The 18,439-nt window shown below is 43.5% G+C and overlaps 1 protein-coding gene across 1 annotated transcript in view; it reads right to left on the bottom strand.

Annotated features, from left to right (window-relative positions):
* Positions 1–18,008, bottom strand: part of LOC8027205 (ras-related and estrogen-regulated growth inhibitor) — a 54,396-nt gene extending 36,388 nt beyond the window's left edge. Inside the window, exon 1 of the mRNA XM_002407476.5 lies at positions 16,962–18,008. Within this exon, the coding sequence (XP_002407520.4) occupies positions 16,962–17,034 (73 nt within the window). The 5' untranslated portion in view covers positions 17,035–18,008. The remainder of the gene's footprint in view (positions 1–16,961) is intronic.
* Positions 18,009–18,439: the final 431 nt, after the last annotated feature.

Genomic DNA, 18,439 nt, shown 5'->3' with positions numbered 1-18,439 from the left:
TTCTCGGAATTATTTCTAAACGCGCATTTCTCGTCTTTTTTTTTTTTTTGTTTGTTTTTGTGGCAGCGTGAGCGAGGTCAGGCGCCGCTCACGCCTCCAAAAAAGACACGGGAGAGTTATAACTGAACCGTTTTAGACTCTTCTCTGCGGCGGTGTGTTCGTGGTTCCGCCGCGCGTGGTCTTTTCTGTCTCAGCCGGTGCGATGTGACGGCATAAACGGATTCATCCAAGGATGCTGGTATACACGCCATTTCTGTAATGGCCTTCTGTGCGTTGCCATCTTTGTTTACTGAGCCGGGGAACAAATTCGGAGCGTACACGGCAGACATCCATGGAATAGCTAGCGCGTGCATACGTCCGCAGCATTCGGCATTTTTCCGCTTGGATGGTAAGAGTTGGAGAACTGTACCATGGGAGAGTCTAGGATCCTTCCGACCATTCCCCGCAGTCACTCCTGACTAGTCTGATAGCAGAAAAAACCAAATGTGGTCAGTCAGCCATTTGACGTTATCGACGCGTAATGCAAACGCTGGCACCCTCGTCCCTTTACAGAAGGTGTCACGAAACGCCGGCACCGTACTGTGCTATCGAAGAAAGGCGAGACTGTCACCAAAACGCCAAACTGTTCCAGCATCAATGTAAACTGCCACCGAAGCAGCTATAAACGAGAGGGGTTGTCGAAATCAAGGGAAGAGACCCTCTTCGAAACTGCGCATCACCTATAATAGCTGATGCGCAAATTATGCGCGAGCCCTCCATAATTTGATCACTAACCCTGAGCGTCTACTGGACACGAGGATTTCGTCAGCGTTCGGTGTGAATTCGGCTTAATTCGTATCGAGAACGAGGACAGGTTCGGCTTTCGTCGAGCGATCGCGGGTCCTATCAACGGCTTTGTATGCCCAAGAAGTGGCGACTGCCAATGTTGCTTGCGTGATGGGGCTTTGAAAAGGATCTCTGCGGAGAGCGAGTCGTCTGCCTTTTGCGCAGGGGTTGCAGTGACGTCAGAAAGACGCCGATCTCTGATTGGCTCTGATTGAAGGATAGTGGGTAGACCTCAAAGCAAGCTCTATCCACTAGCCTTCTTTCCTAACCAATCAGAGCTCGGCGTTTTGACGTCTACATAATCCGTGCAGAAGAAGCGGACGAACACGCGCTTCGCGTTGATTTTTTTTTTTTCGTCGATTAAGGAAACAATCTATATTTTTTTTATTTTAAACGGGCACATATATACACTTTACCTTTCCCTCCAAATGAAGCAAAGGGTCGGGGTTGTTTTTGCCAAGTATTGGCGTAAACTAACAAAGAAACCAAAACCTAAACGCTTGTTGCAATCGATGATCCACAAATAGATTGCTGCTTGTTCCTGCTATACCACCGTCCACCTTACAATGGACTGCGTCCGACGCTGCAAGTCATCTCATGGCCAGTCCGATGCTGTGAACGTAACACGTAAACATATCCCCGATGTCGTGTGACACTCACACGGCATGGAACTGACTTCGATGGCTCGTCGTGTGGTGAAACGAAGATACGTCCTTTCACTTTTGAAGATTGTAACTTGTTGCGGGAGAGACTCTCCACATAGAATGTCGTTGCATGCATTCTATCGCTAAACGTGAGGCAAACCACTGAAAACTACCCGACAAAAGCGTATACCACGTAGTAATTTTTCTCAGAGCTACGATGATATATATATCGCTCAACTGTATGTGGTCAGCGACCATACATCAAATGATATATGGCCTCAAAATTTGATGCGTTACATTCAATGATGTTTTGCAGTAAACATTTGATACTTTTAAATGTAATGTATTCGAATACAAGCCTATATTGGTGAAGTTCCTGGAAGCCTCGAACTGCTAACCGATGTTTCGCTAAGTTACTTCTTCAGAAGCTACGTCTCCTGAAGCAGCCGAATCTTTTAGTGATATACAACGGCTACCATACATGGATTCCATGGGATGTAAAACCATCCTGTTAATGGGAATTTCTGCTTGTTCTTTGCCGAAAAAAGGAGTTTTCACGGTGCGAAATGTGAGCTGCAGAAGCCACGGGCAAGGCGTCAAGAGCACCCCATGGACGTTGACGTCAGAGCAAGCCATGCACGACCTGAGACATCTGGGAGGCTTACTGCTCGAGTTGATCTTCCTTCTCTCGCTGTTTGCACACGTTACTAATGAGAAGTGTGGCTCAGCGTAATTAACAAAACCTCAAAACTGGCGACAACTCGCATAATATAACCTACGCCATGTTGTGTGCGTGTTGGCCAGGCATGGGGTTGGGTTCATTCTGATTAACGCCCTCCAGCTCGTCTGCACCCTCGCCTTTTGTGCCTGTGTGTAGTTAGATTGAGCGAAAGCACCTAAGGGTCGGGTTATTTTCGGCGAAAATACAAAACGAAAAATTATTTCTTAATTTTTTTGTTATTACGCTTTTCAAGCACAGGAAAACACGGAAAGAGCAAAAAGAAAAACGCAGGGAAGCTGATGAACGAATTTTAAACTCCCACCCGAGCCAGGGAAAATACAAAAAACAACAACAACAAGAAAACAAACAAACAACATGTGTGTGTTATGTCAGTTTTTTGTGTGTTTGTTTTTTCTCAGGGTGATGTATGAAACAAGAAACACCCAAGTAACAAAAATACTCCAAATGAAAAAGACCACCCGAATTAGTCATTCCGTCAAACGCAAGAAAGATGCGATAGCACTTGAGAGGTTTTTCACGAGCAGCACTTTCTGTACTCCGTTCACCCTTAAGCTGAGACTAGAAGCTCCGCCTTTAGAGGGAGCTCGCTGCCTTCCGCAGTACTTTGGTTGCGCTTGCCTGCGCGTTCACACATGTGTTAGCAAGGGAAGAAAGCTCGCGTTGAAGACGAAGCTTCTAGTCTCAGCTTAACGAAGTACAGCGGAGTTAAGCGAAGATATTTCACCCCTAGATATAGCGCGAAAATAGGGATATCACGTGACACTGTGACATCACATGACACGGCGACGTCACGTGGCACCATGAGATCAGCTGAAACAAGGACGTCACGGCACATCATGATTTCCCTCGACACTTCGCGTTCATGACGGGTCTATGACGTCCAACCAACAGCTGTATACTTGCTTCTGACACCCTGCTGCAACCCAACAAGTCCGTGCAAGATCCCCATATAAAGCCATCGCTTAAAAAAAAAAAATATATATAAGAACAACCGTCCAACTCCAACAAGCAGAACCGAAAAGTAGCGGCAGGCCGGCGGCCTCAAGTTCAAGTACGTAACAGGCCCGCCTGTATTTTTCGCGGGCGAGGAGGCGAGGCACATTTGGAAAGCAGGGGGAAAGAAGGAAACCTATTTTCGAAGAGGCTGCCTTCGAAGGGTTCCGGGCATCGACGCGCCTTCCCAAGGGTTCTCACATCATCGGCGTCGTCGTCGTCAACACGGAAGACGCCACCGAGGCGCCGGCCCTGTACCCAGGTCGTGACGCGTCGACGGAACCTCGCCGGATAGCGACCAGGAGCATGCTAACGCGCCATAAGATCAGACGACTCAACGGCTAGTCGACTAGACACGGCAGAGTCGAAAATGAGTCGTTTAGATGAGCCGTTTCGACTAGAGTAACTGACAGATTAACAAATACTGGGAGAGGAAACTTCTGAGCATCGGACTTTCGCCCCGAAGTCGATGTGACGATTGCAGCATTCGCCGAGAATAGCTCAGAAGAACGAGTGACTACATAGTTGTTTCGACTAGGCGCCAAAAAGGGCAAATGACCTTAAATGTAAATAAATGTGAATCGCTCACATTTTCACGACGTTTACTCGTTGCATCATTCTCTATCACCTTGCTATCACCCCAGCGACGCCTTGTCCGTCGTACAAATACCCGGGAATTCATCTGAACTCTGATCTATCATGGACTACTCACATAACCTCTGTCGTTGCTAATGCTAATCATTCTGTAGGATTTTTAAGCCGTAACCTCAGACTAGCGCCGCCCCGAGTAAAACAACTATCCTACACTACGTTGGTGTGATGCAAACTAGAATACGCTTCCCCAATATGTGGTCCCCCTGGCAATCGCAATTAAGTGACACTTTGCATATAGTAGCATATTAGGATTACGCTGGTCAGTTAACTTGGACAGACTTTTTCTCAACAGGGATGTGTCCCGCCTCTTTCTTCTTCATCGAACCTTTTATTACAACAAGCATCTCAAATAATTTTTGCCATCACCTGCTAACCGAAGTTTTCCCACGTCTCGATTATTCTCGCAAATTACGCGTGTAATTTCATCATCCACAGTCTCTAATGAAATGTCTACATTACCATGGGCCATAAAGGGCGGAACGCACCACCTGACCACATTGTTTCCATAAATGACGCTAACATATTTGCAGCTGCCACCTGCCTTCTTCATCTCTAAACCCACTATATAGATTTCAGTGTTTTAAGCGTCTGTTCAACTAGCGTTGATTGATTGTTATTTTGTATATAAGTATGCTCACCCCTTGCGTAATATATTTTTGGGTCTCCGAGGAAGTAAATGATGCTGATGATGGTGAACAGTTATCGTCTCTCACAACCCAAGAAATGCAGGAAGTGGCTCATTTTGCGTATGGTTCTCCCTTAGTGATTGGTTTTTCGACGTGCTTATCAGCTAATGCCGCAAGCTGATTGACTGCCCAGCTATAATGATATTTTTGGGATTTGCCATATCTTGCGTTTCTAAAGTTTTCACAGTCCATAAACAGGGCAGTGCATTTAGGGTCGGTGTGATGGGTCGTTTCGACCACAAAGCGCAAGAAAGAGACATCATTACTCTTGTTCGCGTTTAATGAATGCAGCTCTTGCTGTCCTTTGAGCGATAGGCAATGACAATCGTTTATGACCATAAACGATTGATTCTCATTTTCTCGTACGACTCGTAATTAATTCTCGTAATTTCTCGTAATTAATTCTTGAGAATTAATTAGGCTTAATTGATTCATCTTGTATATCAAGCTAACTCTACATGCAGGGCGAAGGTCATCCGAGTTTAATAAAATCGTCTAGAGCAAAACGAATGGACCGTCTCCGAGACAATGGTGTGTTCCTTTCAAAGGTCCGATGTCTGGAACTTCTAATAAACCTTACTCTACAACTCTAGATCTCGGTAATTTAAAGAACAAGTTTCTTGTGGGAGCATGAGAGCTGTAGCGTGACGTAATGATTCATGACGTGTGACATATGGAATATAATTTTATTTGAAATGCACGAGGTGGGCAGAAACATGGACGGGAAGAAATGTAAAAGCAATTCAGGTGAACTTTAGAATTCGTATGGTGGCCGAAACTTCTTCAGTGCTCGAATAATTGCTAATTTTACTTGTTTTTTTTTAGTAAAACGCCAGTTGTCATTTTGATTGAATCACTCGAGAAGGTTACTTTACGAGTTTAATTTCTTTAGTTTAGAAAAAAAAACATATCAACTCTGCCGGTACCCGCGTCAAGAAGGCGGCGCTTATATATTTAGTATATATACATTGTATTTCGAGTTTTGTCATTCGCAGGGATCCATCCGTCGTGCTGAGTAATTGACTGACTCCGTGTTCCGCGGGAAGGCGAACTCACAGGTTTCTTTAGATTGCTGCAAGAGCCGTAAGAGTCCGCACGCGCCGCAGAGTCGGTTTATAAAAAAAGGGCCCATGGTGAAGATTGCGCGTTTTGAGTGGCGGCATGTCATCCATCTGTTGGCTGCTGACAGAGGCGACAGACCCCCGCGCGAGGCGACTGCAAGGCGCGCCTGACCGACTCCGGCCTCGAAGACTTCTCTTATGTTGTTGCGCCTCCGCAAGGTCCCGCAGCGAGGACGTTCCTCCTTGGCATTCCCGACCCTTCTGGGTTCTCGTGCCCGCTCAGCGCGTATTAAACATGCGCGTGCGTACGGTCTCTAGAAGTCCCTGAGAGTATTCTTTGCATCGCAACACACTCTGAGCACCATTAGCTCGTCCGCCATTCATTCGACGTGGAAGGCGATCGGTGTCATGCTCGACGCAGTTTCATGGGCAAAATAGATGGACACTATTTTTACCAGATGGTTCCATGGCCATCGGGGTGTGACGCCGCGCTCGCTCTTTTGATTGACTAAACTGATTTAGACAAAAATCATTGATTGGTGGTGCATTGTGTGGCAACATACACGCAGGAGCAATTTTTTTCTTTTCGAAATCTGCTAGGTGGCAATTACGTTGTTGAAAAGGCTAGGAAAGAATTCGATAGAACCGGCCGCGTTCATTCATCCATCCATCCAGTAAATGGCTAGGTGGCACTAGCCGCCATCTCTATTTTGAATCGGGTTGCGGCCCGCAACCCGATTCAAAATAGAGATGCTGTCGTGTTCGTCTATCCATGTTACAGCCACCAAGTTTAAATAGGGTGCGGCAGACAACATATGAGCAAAACTTCCTTTTTTATACTTGATGCCAGTTCGTCTGAAGGGATTTGGCCGCTATTGCTTTCTTATGGACACGAGAATAGTTTATCCCGAAACGCTACGGTTACAGGCATAGAACGCGCCCATTCTGAAATTGCATTCCGGTGGCAACGTCACGCCAATTAAATCAGAAAAAAAAAATGCCTGATTTGCGTTACCCTTTTTTTGGTTGTAGAATATCTCAACAACCATGAACAATTTCCAAACCTTTCTTATATGAGCAATTTAGCATAGAAAGATATCAGGGCATTTTTATTTATGAATTATTTACCTCACCGCCTACGAAAATAGTTAGCCTGCAATCTGACGTTTATCTGGTACGAACTTCATTTACCATACATTCCTGTGATACTTTCTTTTTTTGCGGGTAGGGGGGGGGGGGGGGGGAGGGGGAGGGGGGGGGAGTGCATTTTTAATCATAAAATGTCTGCGGACCCAATAACGCCTAAAACCACATATTGCGAGTGTTGAATCTTTCTGGTTTCTGGGGAGTAGTTGAATAATTATTGTGATAAGCATTGAAGACTATAACCTGTGCAGCAATAGTCTACGGTAACTATACAGTAATATTACATTGTGAAACATAGTAATGGTATACGGTAATATACAGTAATCATATATGGTAATATATAGTAATGGTATATGATAATAGACAGGAATATTATAGGTAGCGTACATAATATTTTATCGCAATATTCAGTAATTTTATATGCTAGTATCCTGTAATATTATAGGGTAACATATAGCAATGTTATATGGTAGTACACAAAATCGTATACAATAATATGCAGTAACATTATACTTACGATACTATCCGGTAATATTATATGGTCGTATACACCAATATTAAATGTTAATAGTACACAAATGAGTACACTGTAATATACTGCAATATTATACGGAAATATCTGGTAATATTAAATGGTGAAGTGATATTATGTGGTGGAGATACGCTACAATGAATAATGTATCGCTTATCGAACGCTCGGCATTGGGCTGTTCAAATATAAATTAACGCAATAACGTTAAGCACCTCGTGTCGCAGAAGATCGGTGGCGTGGCAAAAAAGCCGGCAGAAGATCGGTGGCGTGCAGAGAAAATCCTGATTGGTCGACGAGGTGATAACGCACGTCACAGCCACATGACCTCGCGCGGGAACTTCAAACAGCCCACAACGCTCACGTGAAACGTGACGTTTATTCCCCGCGTGACGTCACGCGTAAAATGAAAGTGACTAAAAAAACATGAGATGTAATGCGACTTAAAGATCGCCCCATGTCTAAAAGGATTTCACTTCATAAAGTAATTAATTTGCCTTGAAGAAATTTTTGAATAATTTTAGGCGGGATTCGAACTTACGACCCTTCCAGACACGCTATATTGACTAGGCCTCGCAAGGCGCGCTTGCACAACTTGGGAACGAGCGGGAGTTTATATGTTTGTATGTTTCGCTAGCGCGTTCCACTCTTAAAGGCGAAGTTCGAACGTCCTCAAATTTTTTTTTTTTTGTTTGCTTTTGGCCTTTATCACCACACCTCTATCAAAGCGACGGACAATCCAAAAACAAGATGCAGGGAGTGGAGGTTTCCGCCGTGTTTTCACACAGGGATCTGGTTTTATCAGCTCTCGCGATACGATTACCTTGGAGGGCCTTTGCTGCGGGATTACCGATTACGACAAATGCTTTGTTCACCCGATAAGTGCGTACAAAACGCAGACGAGGAAATCATTGCTTTTGCAAAACTCTATTATAAGTTATAAATAGGACTGGGCGTGTCGATTAAAAACGTTAACCCGATGAATCACATCCCCTTTATCAATTTATTAATCTATTACTTGGTTTCGTTCATTTCTGTGCGTAATATTATATAGAAATATATATATTTTTTTCTTTTTTTGCTGAATATGTGATAAACGGTGAAATAGGGGTTTTGATTATGAATCATCCTGAATGCGTAGTTGACAACAGTTCAAAGATAACCACACTCGTAGATTATTACTTCAGCTGCATAAGACAAAGAGGTTCGTTGTATTCTCCGGCAAGGGCGACCTCTTTTGATTGTGCACAATAGTCTCTGCTGAACTAAAGTGACGCTCGCACGACATTGAAGCGGTCGGGAGACAAGTGTAACCTTCCGCACTTCTCTGCAGTTACAAATGGAGCCCCTTCAATTTACTTTAGGCTAAAATTTTAGCTAAAGTTTGCCCTACATACAGGTGTACTCGTCCACGTCTGCCTGGTGAAAGCATTTAATTTCTGATTTCTTTTGGTTCGCCAAAATTTTACCGGTGAACCGGTTAAAACAATTAATCGCGATTGAAGCATTAATCAAGTAATCAGTACGTTAATCGATCAATTGCTCAGCCCTAATTATAACCCTTCTGGCTTCTTCATCGAGACTTCACGAGGGAACCTCGCTTAGCAATTTTCATAGGTAAACTGTTTTTGCTGTTTTATTTTTATGTATTTTATAGTTTAGAAGTGATCGATCACCTTGGTAACGATATATAATTTCTTCGAGAAATGCGCTACAGAGGTGACTGGCGATTGAGGACGCTGAAAATATGTTAGGTCTCAAAGGACAGTCTGGCGACTGTAAAACTGAGCATAAAGTAATCACGTAACAAACTTAGTGTCACAGCGCAGACGTTTCCTTTATTTCTTTTCTTTTTTTTTTTTTGTCTAAATATATTTTCATCTTTGTAAATCGCACATGGGTTGCAGCGATTGTAGCGATTAGGTCTCCACGTACTGTGTCGCAAAATAGACACCATATTTCTTGGAACGTACAGATACATGTTAGTGACAATAAACGAAATTCCGTGTGTGTGTGTGTGTTTTGTATAAATGTTTATTAGGTAACTCGCTTTTCCAAGTAAATATATGTATTAAATGCAAGGGTGATGTCGCGTTTAAAATATTTATTAGATAGAACGAAACAATTTCAGGCAAAATTTGGCATTACAAAATAATTTGATCTTGTATGTTCGGCTGCTTAACTCGTATCAATCGGACTCCTGACGTTGACCGGACAGCGTCCCTGCCGGAAATTCCGACGCAAGTTTCATCAACGCTCCAATAAAAGTTTACGATAATTCGAACGCCCCGATGTAGTGCACCTCGGTCTGTGTTCAGACGAGTTCGTTGTCATCTGCGGAACGTTTTCGGAAACTATATTCGGAACAATCATTTTCTTCCGGCTCCAATACGTGTACAGACCGTTTAAACAGGGAAAGTGGTTATACGCCCACCAGTGCGAGACGCCGAAACCTTTGAACAACTCGATTCCGGGAGCTTGTTGAGGGTCTCTCGCATTCATCTCTCGCTCCCTCTCTGTTCATAGGTTTCGCGGGAGTATTGTAAGGATTCCACGAAGGGTGCATGATCATGTCGCGAACTGCGTGTTTGTTTATGGAGCGGGCGAATATCATACTCGTGCACGGTTCAATCATTGAAGCCAAGATAAGCGTTCCGGACGTGGAATGCATATATATAGGGTGTTCAAGCAAAAAAGAACTGTGTTCTTATCATTAAAACAAAATCATCCTAGCTTAGTCTGCTCGTAAACGTAACGTTAGAGGTTCTTGCTAGACGGCAAAGTTTCCGAGCTTGCCTTTGTTTGATTCAAAGTTATTAACTATTTTACAAATTTTTCAATGGAAAAATGAGGCGCCTTTTTGTTAGCGCGTTTGCCATTAATCGTGAGCACTGTAAATCGGCATTTCTTCATTTAAAATATTCAAAAATCGCTTGTGACTGGAATCAGATAACGATAAGTTCGGAAGCTTTGACATCTGGTCCGGACGCTATCGCTAGTTGGTCCGAATCCGGACCACTATCGCTATCGTATGGTAAGCGGACCACTATCATATGGCATGCGTAGGACCACTATCGCTATGTGGTCCGGATCCGGACCACTATCGCTATTGTATGGTAAGTGGACCACTATCATGTGGCATGCGTAGGACCACTATCGCTATGTGGTCGGGATCCGGACCACTATCGCTGTTGTATGGTAAGTGGACCACTATCATGTGGCATGCGTAGGACCACTATCGCTATGTGGTCCGGATCCGGACCACTATCGCTATCGTATGGTAAGCGGACCACTATCATATGGCATGCGTAGGACCACTATCGCTATGTGGTCCGGATCCGGACCACTATCGCTATCGTATACATGATAAGCGGACCGCTAGCATATGGCATGCGTAGTTTATTTTTAATGTGAGAAATATAGAGTTACCTTTTTTTTTCCCAAACACCCGGTATTTCCATAAAAGTAGTAGGTATAAAAATAGATTTAAAGTTACTTGACCTGTAAGTGAAGTCGGATCAATGTCGGACAGAAACTTACTTTGAAGTGTGCTACGTCTGGGAAACGAGGGACAACGACCTTTGAAACGTTGGGCCATTGAAGGTTTGAGCGCTCGCGGGTTCATTTCAAGCTCCTCCAAGTGTCTCCCTTTTTGTTCCTATTACTTTCGTTGGGGTTTCTCCATTGTTTACTCGATGTAGATTGACGTAGACTTCAACTAAATAAACTGTGCTTCTCAACTATTTACTATTTTGCTTCGCTTCGGACATTGACTTTTTTTTTTTTACATGCAATATTGTTTTTTTTATTATTATTTTAAAGGTTTGGCAGGCATACCGCTCGTCTTTGCGGGTTTACGTTATAAAGCGATTGTGTATGTGCGCGTTTTATGACTTCGGAAAGGATTGTAAACAAAATGTTTTGTTTGTGTCTTGTAAACGTTCACCGTGGAGCTTGAAGACAGCTCGACTTTTCTGCCTGTCTGTGCGCGGGGGGACCGGGGGGGGGGGGGGGGGGGGTTCATCTAAGCACATATCCGTGCTGAGGATACGAATTGGCTCACTGGAAGCGTGGAGTATACATCATCTGTACTTCGTTACGCCTTGAAAGACCACTGAAAATATATTGTTTTTAACAGTCTGGTTGGGACACGCGTGTCAAAAAATAAGTTTTACGCAAAATTTTAAACCAACATTGACGGCGCGAGACGCGATTTAGTCGGTAGTCACCTCCTTTCCACTTGTTTCCTCTCCCGACATTTCGGGCGCATGGAGGAGAGGTGGATCGGCTTGGCCTTCACGTCGTTGAGGTGGAGAGAGTGTATGACCATTCCGTGACGTCGTCGACTTTGTGCGCAGAATTTGAAACGAATCTCGCACCGTCCATATTGCTCTAATTTTTTTTTCGCATAAAAGTTATTTCTCGACACGTGTGTCATCCCACCAAACTGTTTAAAAATATTTTTTTTTTTTCTTTTTCAGCGGCCCTTTAAGCTTTGATGCAGCCAACGCTGCGAGCTGGTGGAATTAATCATGCAGCGTCAAAAGCGTACAAACATAGTGTTCGTCATGTTTCTCTGCGTGTTCTATCATCGCTGAACCAATCACGTGCAGGAAAGGCCCAGTGACACGCGCTTTTGACACTGTTTGATTGGTCCCATACCCCCGTGGTGATGGGAACGATCACCTGACTTCCGAGCTGTGCCCGGAAGTGAGGTGAACCGGATTATGGAGCAGAATATAGTTAAGGGCGTTCATATATAGTACATCAGCAAATCTTAAAAGATTATAGCGAGCGAAATTACATGCAATCAACTTTTTAAAATATTAGGTGCATGCAACTTTTTTTTTTTTTTTTGCTGTCATTAAATTTTGCGTGTCGGGTTCTCCCAATTAGGGGCTTAAATATAACTGTATCAGCAAAAGGCGTCACCAGAGGAAAACGGAAAGGGTGCCTCGGGTGACTGAAACCGAATCTGCTGCACAAATTCCAGGAAACTAAAGAACAAAGTTTGAAAAAACCTGTACAGTCGCGTCAGTACATCCACCGGTTGAATAAAAAATTATTCTCGCACGAGATTAATGGTCTCATATGATGTTTCTCGTCGACAACTGCTCTTTTTGTTCAGCACTGATCCTCTCTTTATAAATGCTTTATGCTAAAATGTATGTAGGCAAGAGGCACAAAAACAAAATTGGTGTGTGTAAGTTTACACAGCCTGAACTTAGTCTGCCTCAACGGGTGCCTTCTCTCTCAGCTGTAGGTGAGCAAAGTTTAGTGCGGTACAACCGCTAGATACTGGTCTTTAACGTGCACCACGCAGTAGTGATACACGACCGCACGCCGGAACGATGCTCATCCAGATCGAAACCGGCAGGTTGGGGATTGAACCCAGGATCCCTGGGTACTGCCGCGCGAGGTTTCGATCCACGCGTGCTCCGAGCTGGTGTGCGCTAGTCCACTCGGCCACCGATCTCCCCAACAAAAGGCATCACAAGAGATGCATTCTGTCCCCATTGTGTAACAGTATAAATAAAAATCGACATAACTAATGCGGTAGTCGTCCAAAGCTTAATGATTAAATCCATATACTATATTCAGGTCAGAAAGATAGGGTCATTTTTACACCATTATTTGTTAAGCTCGCATTACTAAAGTCTAATATGGTTCGATAAAAAGTACCTTAGCCACACATTATGTACAAGGAAGAGACGACAAAAGCAATGCGGTTGTAAAAAGGCCAATACCTGCACATTCTTAAATTACATCCGGTTAGTGTAACGAAGGTTAAAAATTTCAAATATGTGCGCGCTATATATATATATATATTTTTTTTTTTGTTTTTAAGTTTGTATTATAAATATAGACTAGTTCGGTTAGAACAAGTCCCAGTCTTAAATTCTGCATACTTCGAACAAAAAACAACAAAAGAGAAAAAATTGCGGTAGTAAACATTTGATCACAAGGGGAAAACAACAACAGCAACAGTGACAAGAACAGCAACAAAATGTTCGCTAAGATAATCTGTCGCCCTAGCAGTCACCGGCAACAAGTGTCCCAGTATTTTCTCATTAGTTGCAGATAATCGGTTCCGAGGCTCAGGCACCGTCGATTGACAGGCGGCTTCCCGACGTCAACAAAGGCTGGCATAATCGTGGCGTGACGCCTTTCGGCTTAATTGTGTAAGACGTTTAGCTAACCTGCTGTTGGCAGACGTGCGTAACTGCGGGGAGGGACGAAGTTGTTTACCCGGCACATTTTGTGCTATCAGCTCTATTACTTTGTGTCAATCACAGCAGCATCTTGAAGGTGCATAGCATATAGCGCTGTTAACGTTTTTTTTTTTTAAAATTAAAATCACTTTTTGATTACAATAGTTCAAAAAAAAGTAGCATAGAGCAATTTTCATAGTGTATTAGGAGCATGCTAGTTAAACAACTGTTCTTTTAATATAAATCAGCAATGAAAATAAAAATGAGCGTGTTTAAAAGGTTGTAATGAAACAAGAGAAACAATCTTATATGACCAGACGAGGGGGGGGGGGTGCTTAGTAAGGTATTGACCTTACAAAAGAACGTCAAGGGGGGAAAGGCCTGTCAATTATACAACCTAATGTAACGTTCTGACCATTAATCTTCAAGCCTAAATGAAAAAAAAAAAAGAAGAAAAAGGTGTTTGGACTTTTATGGGCAAAAGCAAATAAGAAATTTGACACGCCTCAACTATGTATATGAAATTAATGGAAACCATCTGGACCTGTAGGACTCCGAGTCTTAACCCCCCCCCCCCCCCCTTTCCCCAAACGAAAAAAAAGTTCAACTTCTTATCTTCCAGAAGAATTCGATATAGACATTTGACAGAAAAACCCTTTAACAATATTGACACAAATTATTCAGCATGCCACTACGAATCAGCAATTTTTTTCTACTTTTAACAGAAAGTAGGAACAAGTTGGGCATGAAAAGCTGGCAGTTTGCTGATGAGTTGAAGGGTATGAAAATAATTCATCTACAATATAAAAATATAATTATTAAGCCATTCCAACCAAAATGAAACGTGCATGTTAAGTTCAGGCGTAATTACAGTAGATAATGATATGTCTTAAAATGATTTTGATTTTATGTTTAGGTATATCACTGATTGAATTCTGAGACCAGAATGTTAAACTGAAGTACCCCTTAAAGCTCATCCCGGTTCAATGCAATGGGGTATTGCAATCGAAGCATAAAGTATTTGAGATTTTGCTTTTGTTGAGCCATTGTTTTTACGACTCTAGTGATTTTATTGACGGTCGGTAGGTTACCACATCGTGGCTGGCTCGTATTGCGTTTTCCATAGGTTTGTGTGGTTTAAAAGCACCATTGCAGCATAATTGGTCTCGTATAAGCACGCGCGATAAAACGTGTAAACGATAGATCGCCATCATCGTATACAAAGTTCAAAAACGACTTGATTAGCGTCGAGCCCAATTCATTTCCTGCGGGAACGTACAAATTTGAGTAATGACTCGAACCCTGCTAAAGTTCAAAATCAGTTAAATTGACTGAGCTCACGTAGATGTATCGCCCTTTTCGTGCTTCATTTAAAATGGAAAACTCTGATTCCTAGTAAAAAAAGAGTAATATAACTTAATATAAAATGTTTTCTTAGCAATTGCGACACGACGGTTAAAAACAAAAGCTGAATATTTTTCAACCTGCACTCTACAAGAAAAAGATTTGTGAGTTTACTTTGCTGCAGAACACAGAGACAAACAAATCACGGCAAACAATGAAAGGATTCCAGCAAGTGACGAGACTTATAATAAAATTAATTCTTAAAAATCCTATGTACGAAAGGACAAAGAGCAAATGAAACGACAAGCTCAATGTCATAACCCACATCGCTTTTTTTTTTTTGTCTAATCGTATTCCTATATTATTTATTCGCAGGGATCCTTGCATTGTTAGCCGTGATTCGACGTCTTCTACAAGACAGTAAACTCACAAACGTTTTTAAATAGTGCGTTCAGGAAGAAAAAAAGAGTGGTGGTTCTTAGAACATATCAGACACATCTTTGGTTATCACACCGTGGAACTGCGCAATTTATACATACGCTCCCCCTTAACGCAAGCAATCTAAGAACACCACTAAATATTCCTAACCAGACACATAAATCATGTTGGAACAGCACTCCTGGCGAAGAGGTAACAGACACAGTCGCTCTAAAAGCGTACACCGTCCTCGCATCCCTCGCGACAAGAAATAGACCCTTCTTAGGGTGCAGGGTGTCTTCCGTCCTGAGGATTCGGATAGTGCGCCTAGACTTCAGAGTGTTGCCTACTGCTAGATCAGGGTCACGTGACTTATGGGTCTAGTTTAAGCAATAGGAGAAGCGAGGAGGTGACGAAAGTTTTGATCGTCTGCAAGTGCCTCCGCCTTGCCCACTCGCGTTCCTACTCGACACGCGACAACGACTTGCGACAAATTTGTCCAGGAGGCGTCTGCCGTCATTAAGTTGCATGGGCCCTCCATGGTTTGAGTTGCTTCCTCTCTTAAACCTGGCCTCTCTAGATTTGGCGCGTTCCTGGCCCGTGTCGCCCAGGCATTCCTACGTGTCCCGTATACACATTTTTTTTTTTTTCTTTCTCGACCCTCATTTTTCTTTTTTTTATGATTTGTACTTTGTGTGCTTTACTGATTTTCCATTGTATTTTTTTTTTCAAACAATGTGTCTCTCACGAAGTTTGAAAGCGGAAAGAAGTCTGCATCTATTTTGGTGTCAATATTAACAGCGAAGGTGAATTGACCATAGTTTTGTTTAACCCGAGACTGGGGTATTTCGGAAAAGGGACGAGAAGAAAAGAGGCCACAAGGAGGCGATTGTTCTGCACGACTCGGTTTTGCCCACTATTTTTTTTTTTTTTTTGCCTCGCGCTTTTATGAACTAGTGTGGCGCTTCATTTTTTTTTTTGCGGATTATAGTGCTTAGAATCTGTTTATTAAGAATTTATTCTACGTTTGTGGAGATACATGAAATGTTCGAAATAATTTACTCTCACATGGGCGCGCAAACGAGTGTATGGTGGTACTCAGTGAAGCATCGTTTGAAAATAATTTATAACGCAACTTTTAATAATTCAATATGGTTCATAATTTGATCAAGTTGAAGAACATATTGTTCAGTATATGCCCTTCAGCGGGACCTTATTTTTATCATAGACTTGTCACACCGCGTTGCACGGAAATACCTCACAGAATTAATGCTACGGCCTTTGTATATAGAAGACCCGATATGACCCCTGTTTGGTAACTCGCGTATAAGTGGCTGGGTCTCACGCTATTGCCGCTTTAAATGACTGAAATTCGGCTATCAGATAAATTATCCGTATAATCAAATTTACGGCTACATATTACTGAGGACGTCCAGACATTACTGAAGTTTGAATGTCTGCCTAGATATCTTGGCCACAATGAATACATAGAAAAGCACTATCCGAGGGACAATCATTTTACGGAAATTTTATAACTTTATCTCACGGGACCACGTACGCGCTAATTGTGGCTAAGAGGTGAATTTCATCACAACGTATACTGGGAGACGTATACTCCTAAAGTCTGATATGCATACTATGATCAATCATGCAAGCAAAATGTACAAACACGGGCATGGTGTTCATGTAAAGGCAAAACAACTCTTACCTGATTTTCCGACTTGCTTGCTGCCGAGGACGACAATCTTCAATGAAGACAACTGAGTCATTTTCATTATCATCGGAACGGATCCGGTGGACAGCGCTTGAAGAGCTGAAGCTTGAAGACAAAGATACCGAAGCAGAAATGATTATTTGTTTTGACGTGTCAATATTTTTCCGACAATGTCTTCAGGTATCCAAGGGCGAACTTCGCTCAGCGACCAGAGTTGGTGCCTTCTCCAGAGCTGCTTCTAAAACACGAAGCTTGATTAGGTGCGTCCGTTCACACCAGGTCCTTTAACATGACTTTGCAAAGAGGCTGTCAACACTGAACAGTGCAGACTAGAGCCAGCTGCGGGGTACCACGAGACCTGAGGCAGCTGGTGAGAGACTGGCACGCGATCACACTTATTCCAGGAGCTTGAGTATCGATCTTCAAAACAGCTTCTTTCAAGGTCACCGAGTGAAACCCCGCTGAGCGCGCCGGGCACAGGTTTTGCACCCAAAGACGATCTTCGTTCAGCTCACCTCCGACTTCCACATCAGTCCCGTACAGAACGACATGAAGAAAGCCAGAATAGTAGATGACAAAACCGGATGACTGACGTCTGGTTGCGTGCGCCCCGGCAGTGCCTTCCTGGTGCTTCGAAGAAATCAGAGCAGAGTTGAATCCAACCCGATGATCCTTGTCCCAGCCAGTCCTTGGTAGCAGCGTTGTGCACGATGTCCTCAAGAACCACAGATCGAAGACGTGTCGTGTCTCGAAGACGCAGGATGATAACCACGTCGGAATCTTCGGAGCTCTTGAAGGATGAACGCCGATACGAGAAGCTTAAATATGATTACGTTGGTTGTCGGCCAACTTGCGAGGACCTAAGGTAAACTCTATGTCCTCAGGTACGAGGGGTACAGTTCAACCCGTGGGACTGGCAAGACGCAGACGCTTGAAAGGAGAGCGCGCGTTCCCGGCGCAACGTTAGAGTAGCGAGTGGTTGGCTCGTGCCGAAGGAGAATGGAGTGAGGCGGAGCGCGGGGAGTTGGAGAGACGATGAGGAGGATGGAGAAGAACCACGTGGTTTTGGTGGGCATCTTTCCTCCGGCGCCGGCGCAGAGCGTTCGTTGCCCGCATTCGCGCGAGCGCTTTTCGTGCGAACGCGCGCTTGCTCGCTCGCTCACCCAAGGGGCTGAAATTGCCAGATTTTACAATAGGTAATGTTGCCCGCGATCGCGCAAGTCACATTCGCGCGAGCGATGTAACTCTTTCGCAGGCGAATGAATTCGAATTTTCGGAAAGTTTCGCGTCGAGGCGTCACTGAGCGCTACAAGTCTTTTTTTTTTACTTAGATCGCCTTGGAAACCTGAATCAATACAGGACTACCCGATATAATTTTTGTTTGAAGCAATGATATACTTTTGCTAACCGTTGGGCACTTGGCGTTGCGTTCGCAAGACGTTAATGGCAAGCTGGTCTTTATTTCTGGCTTA

The sequence above is a fragment of the Ixodes scapularis genome, unplaced genomic scaffold (assembly GCF_016920785.2).
Source record: "Ixodes scapularis isolate PalLabHiFi unplaced genomic scaffold, ASM1692078v2 PGA_scaffold4__175_contigs__length_147842914, whole genome shotgun sequence".
Lineage (NCBI taxonomy): Eukaryota > Metazoa > Arthropoda > Arachnida > Ixodida > Ixodidae > Ixodes > Ixodes scapularis.
The sequence above is the reverse complement of the archived record's forward strand: the minus strand, read 5'-3'. Positions and strand labels throughout refer to the sequence as shown.